Source organism: Thamnophis sirtalis, unplaced genomic scaffold, assembly GCF_051295495.1.
Source record: "Thamnophis sirtalis isolate CommonGarterSnake01/CBP01778 unplaced genomic scaffold, rThaSir2_p1.2 scaffold_1, whole genome shotgun sequence".
NCBI classification, from domain to species: Eukaryota; Metazoa; Chordata; class Lepidosauria; order Squamata; family Natricidae; genus Thamnophis; species Thamnophis sirtalis.
Genome location: NW_028261381.1, coordinates 94,389,299 through 94,411,571, shown reverse-complemented (window position 1 = coordinate 94,411,571; position 22,273 = coordinate 94,389,299). Strand labels below are relative to the sequence as shown.

Genomic DNA, 22,273 nt, shown 5'->3' with positions numbered 1-22,273 from the left:
TTATGCTATTCCCTTTGCACTCTTGAAAACAGAGTCCTAGAGACTGCTTTAAGATTTAGTATGATTAATGTGTGTGAAGATCCTGACTGCAGACATAGGGTGTGTGAGAACCATAATCTAAGACAAAGAGATTGCCTTCATTTGTAAGCAGTTAAAATAGCTGGAGGGAAATCTTTGTATTGTTGAAATAAAATCCTTTGGTATGTCATTTGCGTAAAAAATATGAGAATGTCGTCCAAAGTGAAACTGGAGGTCAACACATAAATTAATAAAGTCTTTGAGAGATTTTTTGGGAGGGGGGGGAATTATGGCACCAAGTGATTTATTCATCACTGAAAACCCTGTTACAAAAAAGAGCTATGGGAAGAAAAGAGCTAATTTAGGTTAATAGCATGATTATGACAAACATCAACCAATAGAAAATTACTATTCCCGTCTAGTATAATTGCAATTAGATAAATTTAGGTTGAAGAATGATTTTTAAGCAGATTTGTTGGTGGTTGATTGATTATACCCAGGATGTAATGAATGGCTCAGTAATTCCTTGCCAATGTGTAGAAAACTAACAAATGGAATTCCCCAATATTTCATTTTTTGCTTGATGTTTCATCCTTATAAGTAATATTTAGGTGACAGAGTAAAAAGGATGCTTGTCAGATTTATAATTTACTCCAAACTGGAGGGATTAATTTCAGAGAAAACAGAAGCAAGTTTTAATATATTTGAAAATAATACAAAATCAAATTTGACAGACCTTAATGTAAAACGTGCATTGAAATCAAAGATAAATATGAACAAATATAACATGGGTGATACCTGGTTGATACCGTTAAATGTCAAAAGTAGATGGGTATTTTAATGGACAATAAATCTTAAGCCAGTTGCTGGTATATTTAAAAAGCTATAAGGTGATATAGGGATGCATTGGGTCAGTGGCTAAGACACTGAGTTTGTCGATCAGAAAGGTTGGCATCTCTGCAGTTTGAAATCCTAGTGCTGTCAGCCTCTACTATGCTTGCTCGCTATTGGCTGACATAGAAATGGGGAGGGTGGGGGCATGTGGTATTTGGGAGCGGAATTACTGGTACTGGAGGAGTTATCAAGAAGGGAGTTTTGTTCTCACCATCTTTTGCGCTTGCTAATGGCTCGTGTTTGAGCTTGGTCAAGGTCAACTGTCTCTGCATACCAACTGAATGAGGCCTTTTGAAGATGCACCCCACATGACACTTTAGGGAGTTGCAAATTGGACATTGGGTTGGGGTAATTGGGGGGAGGGTGCTGGGTAAATGCCTTTTTGATTCATATCTTGCTTTTCTTTCGCTGCTTTCATTTCATATCCAGTAAAAGTAGCTTTATCTCTACTCAAATGGAGTTGGGGGCTTTATTGTTGGTTATTGAAGGATGCACATCTGACAAGTGCCACATAATGGAGTAAGCTTCCATTACTTGTCCCAGCTTCTACCAACCTAGCAGTTTGAAAGCATGTAAAAAATGCAATTAGAAAAATAGGGACCACCTTTGGTGGAGAGGTAACAGTGTTCCATGCACCTTCAGTATTTAGTCATGCCGGCCACATGACCACAGAGACGTCTTTGGACAGCGCTGGCTTTTTGGCTTTAAAACGGAGATGAGCACCACCCCCTAGAGTCGGGAACGGCTAGCACATATGCGCGAGGGGAACCTTTACCGTTAACATGATTCTGCATTATGTAGTTTCCAAATTGTGCAACAAGTAGCAGACTAAAATCTGCAGAGACTCCTTTTTCTTATATCTAGAACTGAGGAGGCTGCTCTGAGACAATTTGAATGAACAGCATATAAAAAGTTAATAAGCAAATAAACTTTAATGTTTTAAATTCTTCTAAAATTTAAACTAGGAATAATCTCAGGGATCAAGTGAAAGAGAAGGGCAATTTTTTTGTCGGGTTATTGCATTGATATAATCATCAGTTACGTTTTGGGATTCTGAAGGGATAATGGTGTTATTTTTGTTTAGATCACTATTTTATCATTATTTATCAATCTGTATTATTTGTATTCATTCTACTGCATTTGTAAGCTACCCAGTTGAGTTGATCCATAGAAATATTTTAGGTAAAATAGATTGTACAGACATTCATTAATGTATAATAACTATAACTAAATGAGCCATGGTGGCACAGTGGTTAGAGTGCAGTACTGCAGGCCACTTCTGCTGCCTGCTGCCTGCCTGCAATTTGGCAGTTCAAATCTCTCCAGGCTCAGGGTTGACTCAGCCTTCCATCCTTCCGAAGTCACTAAAATGAGGACACAGATTGTTGGGGCAATATGCTAATTATGTAAACTGCTTAGTGAGGGCTGTAAAGTGGTATATAAGTCTGTGCTATTCCTATTGCTATAGATCAAGATATACTGGAAACATAAGAGAAAGTGAAATTACCGTAGCTCAGCTTTCTCAAAATTACTCTATCCCCATCTTTCGGACCATGTTGGATGGAAATTATGGGAATTAAAGTTTAAAGCATTTGAAGGCTGAAGACGTTGAAGAAGATTGGCGAATCTGAACGTGGAAATCAAGCTTAACAAAGCAAAAATTGTTCTTGTAGAGAGAAATATGAAATGATCTTCTAGGCAATTAAAATTCCACAGTCCTTGTTGGCCATACATAGTTTAAATTGGCAGTAATAAATGGGTTATTAGGAATCTTATTTTTTTACAACTTTAAAATTATTTGGTTTGCTGGTGGAATCTAAAGCTACAAAATCTTCAGTGGAGAGCAGTGGTGAATAGTACTTTTAAGTTGTTTTGTTTGGATACTTGGCATGGTTTTTAATATTATTTTACCGATCTGAAACATATTTTTAAGCTTGTATCAATGGGGTTATTGTTGCCTGCTTTTAACCGTGTGAAATATTGTGGCTCAGTTCCTTTATTGTTATTTGGAAAATTATGTTTGCTAGCTATTTTGAATTGTTTTCTACTATTACTAAAATGGTAACAATTTTTGTGATAGGGTAGAGTAATAAATATTGTACAGTGTATTTAAACTTTATGCTACTTGACTCCCAATGACTCTGAATGGTTCACAACAAAATTCAGGGAAAGGGTTGCAATTATCTTTAAATCATATTGATTTAACTGTACCATAGAACGAGTTACTTAAGTATGTGCAGTATAATACAATATAAGAAGTTCTGCTAGATTGGACCCTTAGCTCATTTAGTCCAGTAGTTTGTTCTCACAATGGCTGACTGATAGGCTGACTGATAAAGCCTACTAGTCTCCAGCAGATGGGCTTCGGATGTTCGTCACTCCACCATTATGGCTAATAGCAAGATATGATGAGATCAGGAGTATACTGGTGATGAGTGAATGAATGAATGTGAATTTAATACATGAGTGACTAGTGTGAAGAAAAATAACATTGAGGTAGTTCACAGAATGAACAAGTATCAACTCATAGGACAAATTTCCTTTGTGTGAATGGGTTAAAAGAAATGGAAACCAAGGAAGTCATAGTTAAGTGGAATTCATGGGATCCTCAATCAAAAAGCAAGACGTTTAATGGACAGAAGTTGCATTAATGAGTGAGCACATGGTGAAAGTGAAGGTGGCTTGCAGAGAAAGAAAGCTATGGGGATATAGAGTAAATGACGACTTTAAATCAGATTTAGTTACATTTTCTTTTCTATTACAACTTATATTTCATTTCTTTATTTACTATCTCCATTCTTTTTCTGTGCACAAATTTGCTTGCTCAGATGGTTAAGTACAATGATGGTTAAGTTTGTTTATAAGATTTTTTTTAAATGTTCTGAAATTATATGACTATCATGCCATTGATAAAATGTCTTTATATACAGGTGAAACTTGAAAAATTAGAATATCATGCAAAAGTTCATTTATTTCAGTAATGCAACTTAAAAGGTAAAACTAATATATGAGATAGACTCATTACATGTAAAGCAAGATAGTTCAAGTTGTGATTTGTCATAATTGTGATTATTATGGCTTATAGCTCATGAAAACCCCAAATCCACAATCTCAGAAAATTAGAATATTACATGCAATCAATAAAACAAGGATTGTACATAGAACAATATTGGACTTCTGAAAAGTATAAGCATGCATATGTACTCAGTACTTGGTTTGGGCCCCTTTTGAAGCAACTACTGCCTCAATGCGATGTGGCATAGAAGCTATCAGCCTGTGACACTGCTGAGGTGTTGTGGAAATCCAGGATGCTTCAATAGCGGCCTTCAGCTCTTCTGCATTGTTCGGTCTCATGTCTCTCATCTTTCTCTTGGCAATGCCCCATAGATTGTCTATGAGGTTCAGGTCAGGCGAGTTTGCTGGCCAATCAAGCACAGTAATCCCACTGTCATTGAACCAGGTTTTGGTGCTTTTGGCAGTGTGAGCAGGTGCCAAGTCCTGCTGGAAAATGAAGTCAGCATCCCCATAAAGCTTGTATGCGGAAGGAAGCATGAAGTGCTCCAAAATCTCCTGGTAGACGGCCTAATGAAGCACAGTGGACCAACACCAGCAGATGACATGGCTCCCCAAATCAACACAGACTGTGGAAACTTCACACTGGACTTCAAGCATCTTGCAGTGTGTGCCTCTTCATTCTTCCTCCATACTCTGGGTCCTTGGTTTCCAAATGAGATGCAAAAGTTGCTCTCATCAGAAAAGAGGACTTTGGACCACTGAGCAACAGACCAGATCTGTTTTTCTGTAGCTCAGGTAAGATGTTTCTGACGTTGTTTGCTGTTCAGGAGCAACTTGACAAGAGGAATAGGACATTTGAAGCCCATGTCCAGGATTTGTCAGTGTGTGGTGGTTCTTGATGCACTGACTCCAGCCTCAGTCCACTCCTTGTGCAAGTCCCCAACACTTTTGAATGGCCTTTTCCTGACAATCCTCTCCAAGCTGCGGTCATCCCTGCTGCTTGTGCACCTTTTTCTTCCACACTTTTCCCTTCCACATAACTTTCTATTAATGTGCTTTGATACAGCACTTTGGGAACATCCAACTTCTTTTGCAATTACCTTTTGAGGCTTTCCCTCCCTATGGAGGGTGTCAATGATTGTTTTCTGCACAACTGTCAGGTCAGCAGTCTTTCCCATGATTGTGATTCTTAGTGAACCACACTGAGAGGCCATTTAAAGGCTCAGAAACCCTTTGCAGGTGTTATGGCTTAATTAGCTAATTAGAGTGGGAAACTTTGAGCCTAGAATATTGCACCTTTTCACAATATTCTAATTTTCTGACATTGTGGATTTGGAGTTTTCATGAGCTGTAAACCATAATAATCACAATTATGACAAATCACAGCTTGAACTATCTTGCTTTGCATGTAATGCATCTATCTCATATATTAGTTTCACCTTTTAAGTTGCATTACTGAAATAAATGAACTTTTGCACGATATTCTAATTTTTCGAGTTTCACCTGTCTGCTCTCTCTTTAATTGCTTTGTGCTCATTTTATATTTATATATCTCAGCAATGGAATATATTTCTCAACCAAGGGCCACACTTTAACCAATTTGCTTTATCATATATTTATTGGTTTTTTAGTTGCCAGAGAATGCTGAGATTTTGCAACTATACAGATATACTATGGTATTAAAAGAGACAGAGACAAAATAATTACCATTTTTCAAATAAATTTTAGTGGTGTCTTTTTGGAGGGCCTTAGAGATTGCAAAAGTGCTAGGACCTGAGTTGCCTTGCTTCCTTTATTTCCATTAGTGTCAAAATCATTGCATCACATTGCCATCATGCGATGTTTCACAACATTTTTCCTGTTCATGGACCTGCGGTGGGGCCTCCCAGTTTGAAATCGCTGCTTTATTCCCTGTCCTTTAAAGGTGTTGGTTTCTTAGGCCAGCCTTCCATATCCACTGGGAATAATGGCAAGTGTAGTCAAATTGAATCTACCTATTCTTTTAAAAAAGGAAGTTCTCTAACCAGTTATTTCTAAGGTAATATGACTAAGGCATTTGTGGAAGTTTCATGCCTCATCTAAACAAAGATTTTAGGGCATTACAATCTTCATTTAATTTTTTTTTAATGCCAATTAATAATGTCACATTTTTTTCTGTAAGCATGCTTACAATTGTTATTTATTATGGATCTTGCTTTGGGCTGTAGATGATATCATTTAGACAAACTATTAATTATGTTTATGGCTGGACAAGATTTAAAAGGCCTCATAAAGACAAGAGTTGATAAATGAGTTGTAATCAGGCACTTATAATGGAGGAAAATAATAACTCGTTACTACTCAGCAGTTTTCAAATGCATTCTTCCTTTATTGGATTGCTTTAAAAAAATCCTCTTAAATACACTGAATTCATTCCTTAATAAACTTAAAAAATATATTTTCTATGAGCATTATACTTTTGTTGCAGATAGATAGTCCACAATTCAATAGATAATGCATGAGTTTAGATAGGATTTCTAATCCACTTTTTCACTGATAAAGTCCATCTGAGGTCCATTTCAATTAGCCTTTGACATCAATGGATCGATAAAAGCATTTCCTCTTGGGCAACACCAACATTCAATATAGTGGTGAAGTGAACTAAGAAGAAGGCAAATAAACCAAGCAAGATCTTTAAATTATGATGATCAGATCATTCTATGGGAGGAAAACTCAGAAAGAAGGATCCATCAGTGAAGTAATGGTACTGGTTTATTACATCAAAGTCTATACCAATAGATAGCCAAAGTGAAAAAGTCCTTTTTTTTTTTTTTTGCAATAAGATCAAGAAGCTTGATGAAAAAGCTGATACATGCTCATCAATTGATTGCCCCTTGTGAAGTTTTCATTATTTAGCTGCATCAATTTTTTAAAATGTTTTAATAAACTAGGGGAAGGTTACAAAACAGGACCTTTTGGTTTTAAATCTCTTGTGAGTTTTAAAAGATAAAATTATTATTCCCCTAATTTATTTTTTCAACGTGCAGCAACATGTCTTAATTTATCCTGCAGGCTGATGGCACAGTTTTGATAAATCCTGTGCAATTGCTCAATATCGTTCTTGGAATTCCTCATACCATGATGTCAGTATTGGGTGGAATCCCAAAGGGGCACAGTGGAAACAAATTGTTTTATGGTATGGTTAAACATACTCGGTCGCCTTTTCCTTCCTTTAAAAATTCTTTTTTATGCTGTACTAAAAGAAGTGAGTAGCTAATGTTTTAGAAAAAGAGAATTTAGCAAGAAAATACCCAGTTTGAAAAGCAACATGAAGTGTTTTACAAAAAAAGGGATTTAGAAAGTTATCAATGTAAATATCACAAGGTCTTCCTCTCTGGAAGTGTAAAATAACCTTTGTGGGAGTTTTTAACTACAAAGAGAGTTACTCTCAAACTCTTAATATATTATTTAGTAGGTACACAAGAAAGTGCCTTTCACCTCGTTCCAGTTCAATAAACCCCTTATAAGCTCCTGAATGTCATTCATTCTTGATTGGGAAGAATTTTTGAAACATATATACACCTGACTATTCCTATTAGACAAATACAAACAAATCATTAAAGGTAAAGGGCTCCCCTTGCACATATGTGCTAGTTGTTCCCGACTCTAGGGGACGGTGCTCATCCGTCAAAGCCAAAGAGCCAGCGCTGTCCAAAGACGTCTCCATGGTCATGTGGCTGGAATGACTAAACGCAGAGATGCAAGGAATGCTGTTATCTTCCCACCAAAGGTGGTTCTTATTTTTCTACTTGCATTTTTACATGCTTTTAAACTGCTATGTTGGCATTAGCTGAGACAAATAGCGGGAGCTCACTCCATTATGCAGCATTAGGGATTCAAACCGCCGAACTGCCAACCTTTCTGATCAACCAGCTCAGTGTCTTAGCCACTGAGCCACCGCATCCCTTTCAACAAATCATTAGAGTGATTATATTTCTCAGAAATAACTATGGAATTTCTGTACTTGGTTTGTAAGTCTTTGAATAGCTATGTAATGCTGAGAAGTAACATATATATTCTTTAAAAGTATTGGTTTTGTTATAGGAAATGTAAACTAGGTAGCTTCAACCTAGGAAAATCCTTCAGTATATCATTAAACAGAATATAGTTAGGATTTGGAGGCTGCTTGTGAGGAAATCATGCCAGGCTGACACTCTCCAATGCACTTAGTTCATTCTTTATGATTTTCTTTAAGTCTGATATCAGCTTCAGAGTTTGAGGGAAAGGAGATTACTTGTGATTATGGTCATAATACCAGGAATTAATTTTTTGTTTATGTGTCCTATTTTTAAAGGGTTGGCTCCATGCAGACTCATGGGAGTTAACAGATAGCAAGTGTATTAAAATAATGAAACATTAATGAATTATAAATGGAAAATTTTTCACAGTTCATGAAGAACTTGTTAACATGTATTTAAAGAAAATGATCTATTCTCTCACAATTTTAACGCCTTATTTTCACAGAACGTATTCCAGTATTTTTTTCCAATCTTTTTTAAATTGTGTTTTTCCTTAGACAAAATATGAGGCAAACTAAAGATGTCTTTAAATTAGGCTGTTGGTTTTAGCTCCGAGCTTGACAATTGGTTGCAAATTGGTTTGGTCACCATTTGAGGAGGCATCATCAGTGTGTTTTGAGTTGACAAGCTCAGAGCTCAAACCAACAGTCCAGGGGTGGGTTCCTGCCAGTTCTAACCTCTTCTATAGAAGAGGTTCCACAAATCTACAGTGCCATTTAGAACCGGTTCCAGCTCCCGCCCCCTGCCCCTCTGCACCACACTTGTGCCACCCGCCGCTCACTGATTGGCTGGCTCACCAATTGCCCCGCCCGCCTCTAAGAGTCCTATCTAAACCTTAAAGTCTTAAAACTGTCAAGTTTGAACATCCCTGGAGGTTTTTTTTCTAAAGGGTTAGGGGTGCAAGGGTCTTGTAACTTGACAGCTTTAAGACTTGCACACTTCAATGCCAGAGTTCCTGAGCCAACATGACTGGAGGAGGAATTCCGGGAGTTGAAGTCCACAAGTCTTAAAGCTGTCAAGTTTGAACACCCCTGGTTGTTTTTTTCCCTAAAGGGTTAGGGGTGCAAGGGTCTTGTAACTTGACAGCTTTAAGACTTGCGTGCTTCAAATGCCAGAGTTTCTGAGCCAACATTTTGGTTGCTAAGCAAGAGCATTGTTAAGTGAGTTTCACCACATTTTACAAGTTGGCCACGCCCACCCAGTCACATTACTGCCAAACTACTCCCACTCGGTCACATGACTGGCAAGCCACTGCCACCCGGTCACATGGCCGGCAAGCCACTCCCACAAAGCAGGCCACACCTACAGAAGAGGTTCTAAAAATTTTTGAAACCCACCACTGCAATAGTCTATCACCCCAAGCTACTAATATTCAAACACATTTTAATTTCTTTAAATACCTGATTTCAAGTATCCAAGATACATGTCATTTGATTGGTCAACTGAGTGAAAAGAAGTTATAGCTGAATAGATTTTTAGGTTTTTATTTGCCTTAGCTGAATTCCAATGATCCTATCTTTGCTTACAGAGTCTGGAAAGCAAGAGTTTTAAGAGAGCTATTGTATTTCTATCTTTACCTTTAAACCTGAACTACAGGGAGTCCTCAACTTACAACTTCATTTAGTGACTGTCCAAAGTTAAGAACAGCACTGAAAAAAGTGACTTATGACCTTCTTCATACTTATGACCATTGCAGCATTCCCATGGTCACATGAACAAAATTCAGATGCTTGGCAACTGACGGTTGCAGTGTCCTGGGGTCACATGATCCCCTCTTGCGATCTTTTGACAAGCAAAGTCAATGGGGAAGCCAGATTCACTTAACAACCATGTTACTAACTTAAATTCACTTAAGAACTGAGGCAAGAAAAGTCATAGAATGGAGCAAAACTCACTTAACAAGTGTTTGACTTAGCAACATGAATTTTGGGCTCAAGTGTGATTATACCTTGAAGACTACCTGTACTGAAATGCTGATGCCTAGAAATTGCATCACTATTTTTGTAATGAAGTTATCTAAAAGAATCATTTTCAATTTCGTTTATTGAAAAGATGATAAGGTTTTATAGATCTATCATACATTTTTCTTCTGTACCTCCCAATGGGATATATTACAACAAAAGCCTTTCTTTATTCCCATGCAAATATCATTGCTAGCTTTGATATATATATTGCATTAGTATACTAGAGGAAAATTATATGACTGTACAGAGATTAAATTGATGTCCTTCTCTCAATTCAAAGGAAATGGCAGAAAAATCTAATTATCTCCCATAAATTCAGGAGGTAATTAGTTTTTGAGGAAGAAGAATTTTTTTCCCTGTAAGAAAGAAGAGAGGAGCTTGCATTCTGAACCAGTAATAGGAACTGGTACATCTGACCAAAATCATAGTCTGCTAGTTATTTACTGAAATTAGAAGATCATATCTTCTGAGTTTATCTTTTCCAACTACTGTTTATGTTCTACATTTCATAATAAATTGCAAACAGCTGGGTGAGTGCCTAATAATTCCCTAGGGCTGCCTTGTTTAAAAAGGCATAAATATTCATTTTTCTCTCTCTTTGCATTTGTATTTAATGCAAAGCATATAATATGAAAAGTTGCAACAGCATGTGTAGTTGCATTAGTTTCTGGGCTACACTCACATGTTCAGATGAAAGAATGCATCTATAGTTTTGAACCTACTATTCCTGCCTTTGTACTTGGTAGAAAAGGATAGAAGGTTATTTAAAAACGGAGGGATATGATCATTCGTTGATTAAAATTTTAGAAATTAGAGCCAGCAGATCCCTTTGGGATACACCTCTTTTCCTATATTACATTCTGCCAATTGCACCTGAATTTAGAAGTCTGTATATTGAGAAGGTTGATGAAAGGGTAGATCCTTCTGTCAGGGACACCTATGAAAGGAGGCGTGCTCACAGGTGCACTTTGAGGGTGTCCCTGGGGAACACAAATGAGTTCCTCTTTTTGAAGCTGTTCAAAGTTTGCTTCATTTGATACTTTCTGGTTTCTCAGTCATGCCTATCCAATTCCCAAGGATCCCTTCATCTTGCTCTATGTGATATTTCCCAATCCTGTTTACTGGTTATAGAATATCCTAACTTTAATACATAGGTGTTCATGCACCAAACACCCTTAGCAGTTGTGCATAATTATCCATAAATATTTATTTTAATAGTATATTGTGGGAAGCTTCTCTGAAATATTATATAATTAAATAACTGATAGTGACATGGTAGATTTTTTGTTATTAGGATGCAAGTAGAGTTAACCAAACACTTCTTTATAATGAAAACAATACAGAAAATTAAACAAAAATACTTGCATTGAGTAAATAGAAGGAAAAGAAAGGAAATGGACAATTGGTATACTTAAAAAGAGAAAAATACAGGAGGTCTTTGTGGGGAAAAATTAAGTCATTCTAAAAAAACCCACAAGGTTATTTGATGTATATTTTAATAGAAACCATTTATATGAATTTAATTTAAATTAAATATTACAGGTTGGCCAATGATTGATCATCTAAATCAGTGGTAGTCAACCTGGTCCCTACCGCCCACTAGTGGGCGTTCCAGCTTTCATGGTGGGCGGTAGGGTTTTGCTGTAACTTTGCTTTATAAATTTTATAAAGTAAAGTTACTTCCCTACTTTATAAATCACCATTACTGTGGAACCGGTGCGCGGTTAGAAAATTTTACTACTAAGAGAGATACAAAAATGGGCAGTAGGTATAAAAAGGTTGACTACCCCTGATCTAAATAATAAAAGACATAATATACTGCTGTATACTTAAAATACAAAAGAAACAACTATATCAGGGTACAGCTGATAAGAAAGCAGCTAACTTTATGAGAACTCCAAATTGAGAGACAGAATGCCAGTGAGATTTTAAATTATGCCCCCTCCCCCCTTAAACCATGTAAAACCAGCTGTACCACAAGCCCGTGAACAGCTGGTCTGCACAAGTTCCAGGATTGCTAATAATAATAATAATAATAATAATAATAATAATAATAATAATAATAATAATAATAATGATAAATTGAAACTTTGATCCCCATTATTGGTGAGCAGAATGATTGCCTGCAACACAAAATTATGGTAAAATGAAATGCAGTACATCTGTGTAAAGCATTTTTAAAGTTTAGAAACTCTAAACTAATTGAATATTAAAATGACTTCTGTTTTGCTATTTTCACATCCAGAATGATTTTCTTCATTGTTCACCTAAATTGTGGCTGCTTCTCTTGTTCCTTCCAAGTTTTGTAGTAGCATTTCATTTAAAGCAATCTTATTCTTTTCAGAATATGTCTAAAAAGCAGTGTGAAAAATAATCTGAGATGTTTGTTTGGGATATCCCTGGATTATGTAGGAAGATTATGATAACCAATTAGATCTTAATATTTTCTTAAAATTCTGCTTTCTTGGTAGCTGCTTATTTGAGTTATCTTTATGGGGATTCTTTTGTCTCTGCAGCTGGGATGACAGCAGTTCCGTCAGCAGTGGTATCAGTGATACCATAGATAACCTCAGCACTGATGACATTAATACAAGCTCCTCCATCAGCTCTTATGCCAACACCCCTGCATCATCACGGAAGAACCTAGAATCCCAGGTAAGGTTTCGCTTAAATTTCATAAATTCTAATAATGCTGAAGGCACTCACTGTCCCAAGAACTGTGTTTATTTTCTCATTTGTAACTAAAGAGAATAAATAATTGAAGAATGTCAAGATTGACTTCTAAATACATTTACTAATTGAGCATAGCAACAACAGTTAGAAAATTCTGATGCTTGCTTTGAGGGATGACTTACTCAGAGAGATGGGGCCAAATTAAAATTAGTATGGATTAAATAATCCATGCTAATGTTATTGCTTAATATTGTACAGTATTTATGTGCTTACTTGGCCAGTTGTGTGATACATGGCTGAAAGAGGTGACAAGGGGTTGAGATTAAGAGAAAAGCTATTGAACGTCCTAGCTCTATTGACTTGTTTGTACTGTCACTGGTTCCCTTCATGTGGAGAATATGAAGAGTTATGTCCAGTACTACCCATCTGTCACCAGCGAGAATTGGTTTGTTTCTCTCAGACAACCTCCTTTGGATTCTCAAATCTTTAGAAAAAAATCAGAGACACTTCAGAGCATATTTTGAGAATATTTAGCACTACTTGTATGTCTGAACTCCAATAATACTGTGTTAAATGCTTTAATAAATACATAGTCCTACTCACACAGGCTCTTCATATTTCATACTATTTTAAAATATATTAATTAAGGAATAGAAATCTAGTTTTGGTCACCCAAAGGCTCAAGTGTTATTACATTCTCGGAAGAAATGTGAACACTTGCTATTTAATTAAGTTTATTCTGATTTTCTAGACCTGCATGTTGCTACAAGCTAAAAGCAACTTTTGGCAGCTTTTCACTAGTAAATTATATTCTAAGGTTACTTTCGTGTTCATCAAATTTTTATCCAACAGACAACATACTAAAGAATCCTGAATCAGTTAGACATTTTTAATAATTTTGTACCTCTGAACTATTAACATATAAATTGGGATCATATATATTATGTTTGGTGGGAGTGTGTGCACACACACATACACATACACACACATATAATTCTTGTTATACACACGCTCTCTCTCTCTCTCTCTCACACACACACACACGCACACACACAAGATCTTCTAAACAAGGGTCAAATTGTATATTCATTCAACAACTGTATAAATATTTTGTTGTTGTTACTTCCTTCTCCCACCCCTTTTTGACTAGAACTAAAAATTACTTTAATAACAGTTCTTGATGTATCATAAATGCAATAAAGTGTTAAATTGCTTTTGTACACCAGTGCAGGAATTGTATTCCATAGTCGTGGTTGCATGAAAGAGTTTTGCCTCTGGTTGTAAACTGGGGGTTTTATTGCTTGGGTTTGAAACCGCTAACACTAAATTATAAACTTGTTCTGTGCCCTACTTTGAAGCACCCCACGAAATATGTAATTTGAAAAATGTGAGAGCCATAGCTTGCATTTTTCCCTCCCATAACTATTATTTCATGAGACATGTTGGTGCAGTGGTTAGAGTGCAGAACTGCAGGCTACTTCTGCTGACCCCCAGCTGCCTGCAGTTTGAATCTCATCAGGCTCAAGGTTGACTCAGCTGTGAGTAAAATGAGGACCCAGATTGTTAGGGGCAATATGCTGACTCTGTAACCCGGTTAAAAAAGGCTGTAAAGCACTGTGAAGTGGTATATAAGTCTCAACTGCTATTGTTATTTACAGAAAATTAAAACAATTTGCCCAGAATTCTCAATTCACCTATCTTAGCAAATGGAAACCAACCCATTGTTTTGATTGTCACACCAATGCAGATGATGAATATGATTTATTGGAAAAATGGCTGACTCACTCTGGCAGGAGAAGTTGTAGGAGAATGTTAGTTCCATGTTAGTCTCTGGTGGCAAAAAATCAGGAGGAGTCTGGCAGCACCTTTTAGAGTACATGTTTTATTAAAAGCTTGTGTCGTTTAATAAAATGTGCTAGCTGAAAATGTGCTGTCAGACTTCTTCATTTATATTGAGGCACATTTCTTGAGAACAGGACTTTTCATTTACACACTTTTTGCAAGTATTTTCTCCATAATGGTGATCCATTTTTCTTTGTTATTTCCCTGTGTCATCATATTTTTGTATGCATTTTGTTTTGTTTTGAGGACTGCATCTCAAAATTCAGAAAAATACATCAACACTATGAATTCACAGACTAGTTTGAAAAGCACAAATTAGATAAATTCACATCAAATGTGAATTTCTCCTCCATCCGGTTAGTCTTTACAGTATAAATCAAAAGCAATGGGAGTAAATAGAAGTAAAAGTAAATAGGAAATATCTGTTTTTTATGTGTGTGTGCCTTTACTATGAACTAAGTCATCTCATTTCCTGGGAGAATTCAAAAGCTGAAACAAATACACTTTTACGTAGATTTGTGTGTTAAATTAGAAGAATCACAAATATTTTTTTACTAATACCAAGAAAAAATGTAAGTCTATGTGCCTATTATTCAAGTGTTAAATTAGATTATTAACCTACACTGTAAAATTATGGTCTATAGCAACAAATTTATTTCAGTTGTTTTCTTTCAGTTGTTCTCTGTTTCTTTTATTGTTTAACTTAGATACTGAGATGCGCCACTTTTAAAATGTGCCTTATGGAGTTTGGGGAATAAAACAACAACCCTGTGTTAAATAGATAGGCTTCCTTATGTATAACAGAGTGCTTGCTGTCCTTACCACAGAATAATCTATGTCTGTGAGTAAAATGTATGCTGAGACTTTTTATACTGGATGGAATCCAATTTGATTGCTCCATGAATGGAAGGAGCTGCTCTTTGTAGAACAAGAGCTTCATTCATCAAAGGAACCCTCTATGAGCTTCCTTTCACAGAGTGATTGCATTAGATGCTGACCATTCTGAATTTTCTGCCAAAATATAATTCACATTCTGCATTTAAACCCGCCCCCCCAATTAACTTAAACTAATTGCTACATCTTTGGTAGCACTGTCCATGTTTCTTCCGTTTGCTTAATTTGTATAGTTGTATCATGTGGTTTAGGATGAATGAACAGATTGCCTCCAGTACTTTCATTCCATGAAAGGGTCCACATTCTTGGAAAAGTTGCCCTGTGAATCTTTCTTCAACAGAATTTTAATCCATGGGTGGATATAATTCCTGCCTGGAACGGCTGGGGAAGAGACAGAATGAGTTTTCCAGACTGTTTTGTGCTGCTCAGTGGCATCTCGGATTACATCTCCAAAAGGTGCTTTGGACCAAAAAGGTGCCTTGAGGTGGATAGGGAAGGGGTTAGGGTTAGGGTTAGGATTGCCCTGCTGCTTTAAAGTATTACCAACTAGTGTTGCGTTTATTGTGCTCTCACACCTTCTGAAGCATTTTTGGGGAATGGAATCCAAGACCTTGCAGGGTCTATGACAACTCACCACGATCAATTCGCCATGGCCAACTTGCCACGACCAATTCGTTGGCCCCTGGAAGTTTCACTGCATGACAAGAGTCACACTAATATCGAAGAAATAGTGGGATTACATCATGAAAGAAAAGGTGCCAAAGGAGGGACAAAATGATATGTGAATTTAATTTTTTTTAAAAAAATATTTTAACTATTTTAAATAATTCAGTTGAATTGTTGAATTGTTCCAACAATTTGACCTGTGGCGAATTGGCCATGGCGAGTTGACCATGATGAGTTGGCTGCAGTGAGTTGTCCCATTCGGGACCTTGCATATGATCATCACTGTTTTGGAATCTGAGCGTCACCTTGCGGCTAGATGGGTGACAAATGAAATAAATAAATAAATTCAGTAATTTATTTAATGCATTCATATCCAATCTTCTGTCAAGGACTTCAGAAATATATACATCATATTCCAAACATTGTCTAATGAAGCATTGATGAAGCAAATCTTAGTTTTAATTTAGTTGAACTAACAAGCTGTACTATGTGCTCTCAGCTGTGATTTCCATTGGATCCTCTGTTGCTGATTTTGATTTTGAAGTACCTGCTTCTTGGAGGCAAATCAGATGCAACATGTTGATTAATTTTCAAATAGCTTTTATAGACTGAAAAAGCCACTTTTGGAATGAGTAATTGGAAATGGAGAAGCATAGGCATTTCTGAACCTGCAGCTTCCCTGTTTCAGATCAGATATCCAGTGGGGTTTTTTTCCCTTAGTTTGCTTCCTAGATCCAGGCATATTAATTTACATATTAGTATGTACATTAGACAGGTTTCTAATTACCTTTATTTTATATGAACAATATGATTACTTTTCATTTTTTTCAAATTCAAGGCTTTCGCAGACTAGTAAAGTTAAAATTTCTGTTTGCAACTGTTTAAAATAGGCTAATAATTGTGCATCATTCTCCATTGAAAATTTTTATCTAGCAGTTTTAGAGAACCTCAATCCCACCTTGCCTTGCATTTTTAAAAGAGGACTATGTTGAATTGTAAGCAGCCTATCAGTAATCTGCAGAAAAGGTGCAATAATAGTGAACTACATTGTAGTATAATCCTGATAGGGTAGCTTTTTAATATTATCTTCCCTTCCCCACCCTCATAGTTTTGAAGTGAAATTAGCAACATCGGGTAATATTATTATACATTTAGTAGTATTCCATTCTTTCAGTCTCACTCTGATCTCTTTATGTGAAGTATAATATAGAATAATGGGGTGAGATATTTATAAAGTACACTTTCACCCTCAGCTGCCATCTATAATAAGCTACGCTTGAGGATTGCTTTATAACAATTTCCTAAGCCACTAAACTGTGGGTTCTCCTACCATATGGGGTCTCCTACCATGGTTGAGGGGACTCTCCCCTTTCTTTCTTCCCTTTGGATTAGAACCAGACATGGATGGGAGGGATGGGAATGTGTTGATTTCTCATCTGGGTAAGAGTCAGAGATGGTTATAATAAGTGGAAGGAAACCCTGCCTGTGGAGAGGGTGGGCAGGAGAGGGTGAGAGACTAACCCTAACCCTAATCCTGTCGATGCTGGGAGCTGGTAAACTAAAATGCCTCAGGGTGCCCCAGGACATTGACTGAGAATATTGATGGTTCCTGGATCAGGGAACAGAGGGCCCAGGAAGTAGCTATTGTTTGGGGGTTGAAGATAGACCAAAGTATTATTATGGTGACAGGCATGGAGAAATATGGTGGGAGGCAAGAAATGGGATGTTCTTGGGAACTATAGTATCATGTCTTATAATATAAGTAGTACTTAACCTATCACCATAATGGACCCTGTTCAATTTTCATCCAGTATCTCACTTCCCTTTGGGGGGGAAGGTGGTAGACAAAGTGGTGGTGCAACTTTTCAAAATGCAGTAGCTGCATCCTTTTTAGTCAGGATTCAGACCTGAATATGAAAATGGCATTTGTCATGCTTTTGGATGATGTCTGGTATGGGTGAGATGGGGGTAGTGCATCCATCCTTGCCCTTCTTTATCTCTCTGTGGCTTTCAATACCATAGGTCGTAGTATCGTTCTGGGTTGGCTGAGAAGACTGGGGGTGGGCAGCAGAGTTTGTGCTAGTTCACATCTTTCCTTCAGTTTGGTTTCACTTGGCAATGATTGGGGAGAAGACGTCCCACCCTTAGCCCCTTCTAAGTAGTGTGCGGCAAGTTTTGGTGCTTTAGATTGGTTCCAGAAGGCCCTCAGGGTTTGGTTATGTGACCAAACCTAGGACTCCCATAGAATTGGAGACTCCCATGGATAAATAGCTCCATTGTTGAGGGGGGCATTTTTATTTTCTCTTCACTTTGGTTATATTTTAGGTTTTAGGATATTTGTTGTTACATATTTTATATATTTGTATTCACTGTTATTATTTGTTTATATATATACTGTTGTGTGCTACCCAGAGTCACCTTCAGGGAGATGGATGGCTGCATAAATTTGATTAATAAATGAATAAGAGAATAATGGTTTCCATATTTTTCCATCACAAAATATTTTACAAAGTTTTAATCACTTAGCAATTCTAGGTCTTGCAACTGGGAATCCAGCTGTGCAATCATGGATAGATATTAACTGAGAGATTTCTTGTTTTCTATGCTGTTATATGTTCTATCTCAGGAAAACATATGGAGGAGAAAACAGAAAACAGAAGTGTGGCTCTGGCATTTTTTCTGTAACTCACTGCTTCTCTTGCCACTCTTGACACTGAGTTCTCTCTTTAGCTACAATAAAAGGAAGTCTGGGCAAAATGTTATTTGAATATGTTGACTGTTATCTTTGATTCAACTAAGGCTGGAGATATCCATTTATACAGGCCAATGTATAATGGACCAACTACTTACTAGGCATACAGAGAATGAGGCAAAATATAGGAAATCCTAATTTTAGATGCTTCTTTGGAAAAGTGTAAAAAAATATCCCACACATTCTAATATTCTGCTTTGAATATTAGAACTAAATGATCCAAAGTGGTGGATCTATATCAGTAACGGTTTCCTCTTATCTTTGCTACCGTTTTGGAACCAGGAACGTGCGTGGCGCTTCTGCACATGCACAAAGTGTCCGTGATGGCATCTGGGCAGGTAGGCGGAGCCTGCCGCCACCGCTACAAGTTCCCTCGAACCGAGACAAACTGGCAGAATACCACCTCTGCTCTATATGTTTTCGACAATGCCATAGAAACCTGTCCTTGGACAGACAGAGAAGTTTGCCTGGAAAATAGCAAGAATGACATCATATCCCCTTCCTTTTCTTTTTATTGTGAAAGTTTGTTTTACTTGATTTTTAATCTCACAGTATTCTCACACTTTCCCCATTATGGTTCCTTTAAACTCTGAGACAGAATTTTTAGATGCATTTTTAAGATAGTTTAAAAAAATGCATCCAAATGTGACTGTGTACTACTTTTAAGATAAGTAATACAGTATTACAGTAATATGATTCAACTAAGGCTGGAGATATCATGGTTGTCAGGTCACTTGGAGAAACAGTTTTGTAAAAAAAAATTTAAGATGCTGCTTTTTTATTTTAATTAATTATATCGACTTTAGATCCCAGAATCTTTCTTAACAGGTATATGAATTTTGGAAATAATGTCCACTACCTAGATAAGATCAGGCTTGAAGAAAACTGAAATCTATTTTCCCTCCTTTAAAAAAAAAGACATTGCTCTCCCTGCTAACAATTGCAGAAAATGCCTCCGTTCACATTTGTGGTTTATAAGTAAACTATAAAGATTTGAAGACTCAGCACAATCCTGGATTTAAAATTGGTGGAGCATTTACCATTTGAAGAATTAAACCATGTCACTTTCATTTCTCTCTTTATATTTGATGCTTGATTATTCAGTATTTCACACTTTGAAACCTGTGAATTTCATAAATGTCTAAATCCATGAACGTTCAAAGGTTTTACTTATTTGTATTTAAGAAGGACGTAGAACCAGACCAGAAAGAAAAAAAATGCACAGAATGGATCTCTCATTACATTTTTAGGGGGGCTCCCATATGGGTAGCATGTTCACAGAGTTTTTCAATCAATTCTGGCATTGGTCTCCATGTCAGTAATTTGAATTGCAAATGATTTCAGATAGTTCATAAAGGCAGTACAACTGGAACAAAGAGGGTGAATGCAGAATACATCCCAGCTCATTGTCTCTTGTGTAATCATCATGAGAAAGAAGAAAATGGCATGCTACTATATTTGAAGGGCCCTAATCACTCACGTAAATTCAAAGTGATAAATTTAATTATGAATAAATAAGTAACCTCTGTGGATGAAGTTCAGCGAGATGGGAGTAAGTGAATCATCGTCACTTCTAAACATTTCTCACTTCAGTTGATGATGAAGTTTGTGCAAGGCTGAAACAGAAAGCCTCCTTTATCTTTGGTGTTACAAAAAGCTGCCTCTTCATGCTCCACAGATCAAATTGCCAGCAAAGAGATAGGGAAGGCAGAACAAAGGAAAAGCTCACAACACATATTTGAAGTGAATGAGTTTGTGCTTTGCAATGAAAGGTATTGTGCAAAATAACAGGGACAAGGAAGCTGCACAATATATATTATATATATATCTTGAATCTTGTTTTATTGTTTTATGAAATGTTGAATGGTTTGCATTTTGTTTGCTTTTTTTTTACTTAAGCGTATTAGAAATGTAAAATAGATTCCTTAATTTTCTGTTTGTAGATCAGTATCTTATTCTTATTTTTTTTAAAAAAAGAAAATATTAAAAGCCAGAACTCTTATCTATAGGGATCACTAAAATGTTGAAATATTATCTATCCTTCTACCTGGGAGGAAGAAAAGTTTGCAGTGCAAGTTGATTCATTTCTGTTTTCCAACAGACCGACACTGAAAAGCATTTCCAAGTGGAGCGGAATTCCTTGTGGTCTGGTGATGAAATAAAAAAATCAGATGGAGGCTCAGACAGTGGTGTAAAAATGGAGCCTGGATCTAAATGGAGAAGGAATCCCTCTGATGTGTCTGATGAATCCGATAAAAGCACTTCTGGAAGGAAGAACATCGTCATTTCACAGACAGGATCCTGGAGACGGGGCATGTCGGCTCAAGTTGGTATTACCACGCCGAGGATGAAAACGGCAGCCACCTCAGGAACTTTGAAGACACCTGGAACAGGTGAGGAATGCACGGCCAAAAGCCATGCAGTGCAGGCCAAGAATGTTTGCTGTTAGTATTATTTTTTTTTAAAAAAATTCCTCTGCCAGGATTTTAACTGCATTTTGATCTGTGGTCCTTTTTGATGGTGAATATAGCAATAAATCTGTTTCTCTGGTTGTCTTTGCCAAATTAAAGGGATACTGATAACTGAGATTTGATCAGGAAAAGGCATTTGCTTGCATGAATGATAGTGTTAATCAATAGGGTTTGTAATTTATATAAATCTAAAAGATACCTACAGAATGTTTAATAAGAGCTAGTTTCTCCATTGGTTTTCAATCCACCCTTAACTTGGAAATCTGTCTAAGGCTGTGTATTTTGAACAACAGATTTTTTGCTACAACTAAATTATACCACAGTTTACCCTGAAGGTTTTCTGGAGGAGAGAGACTATTTTTTACTTCCTTTTATTCTCATTTCTAATTGTACATAATTAAGTAGCAATATCCCTCATCAGCACTCAAAATGCTAGATCTTTACACTACAATCTGCTAGACATCATAGCAGCTCAAAGGAAGTAAGGAGGATAATATAGGTAGTCCTCATGTTATGATGGCAACTGGAACCAGAATTTCCAGTGCTGAGTGTGGGTGGTGTCATGTGACTGCATCACTTAGTGACACCAGTCCCAGCTGACCTAGTTGCTATCATAACCCCAGGGCTGCATAGGCTGTTAGGTAGGAAGAAGCAGCAGTCCCTAGCCAGCAGTCTACTGGGACAAGAGAGTACTGCAGTCAAGAGTTACAGAGTGTGAGGGTGCCATGGGCGGGTGTAAATTTAAAATGGCCTGCTCAGACTAAAATTTTAATTTTTAAATTAAATCTTCTTAAAACATCTTTAATTCAGACAAATAATTTCCTGAGCTCATGTGGCTACCATGTGAACTCAAAAGTAAGAACTGTTAACCAGTAAAACTGATTTCCCCTTCAAGTGGCACATTCACTTTTACTGGAGTGTTTCAAGCTTTTAGCCAACTGAAGACTTTTATATCACTCCTGAGTCTTCTTTTCTCATTCTCTTTCAATGCTAGTTACATAAATATTTTGTTCTATTGTATGAAAA

The 22,273-nt window shown here is 36.8% G+C and overlaps 1 protein-coding gene across 11 annotated transcripts in view; it reads left to right on the top strand.

The window, feature by feature from the left end:
* The window catches only part of NAV2 (neuron navigator 2), a 598,751-nt gene that overhangs the window by 513,744 nt on the left and 62,734 nt on the right, over nucleotides 1–22,273 (top strand). For all 11 annotated transcript variants that reach the window (XM_087719088.1, XM_087719097.1, XM_087719076.1 and 8 more), the window contains 2 exons: nucleotides 12,466–12,604; nucleotides 20,878–21,169. In XM_087719088.1, coding sequence (XP_087575214.1) covers nucleotides 12,466–12,604; nucleotides 20,878–21,169 — 431 coding nt within the window. The remainder of the gene's footprint in view (nucleotides 1–12,465; nucleotides 12,605–20,877; nucleotides 21,170–22,273) is intronic.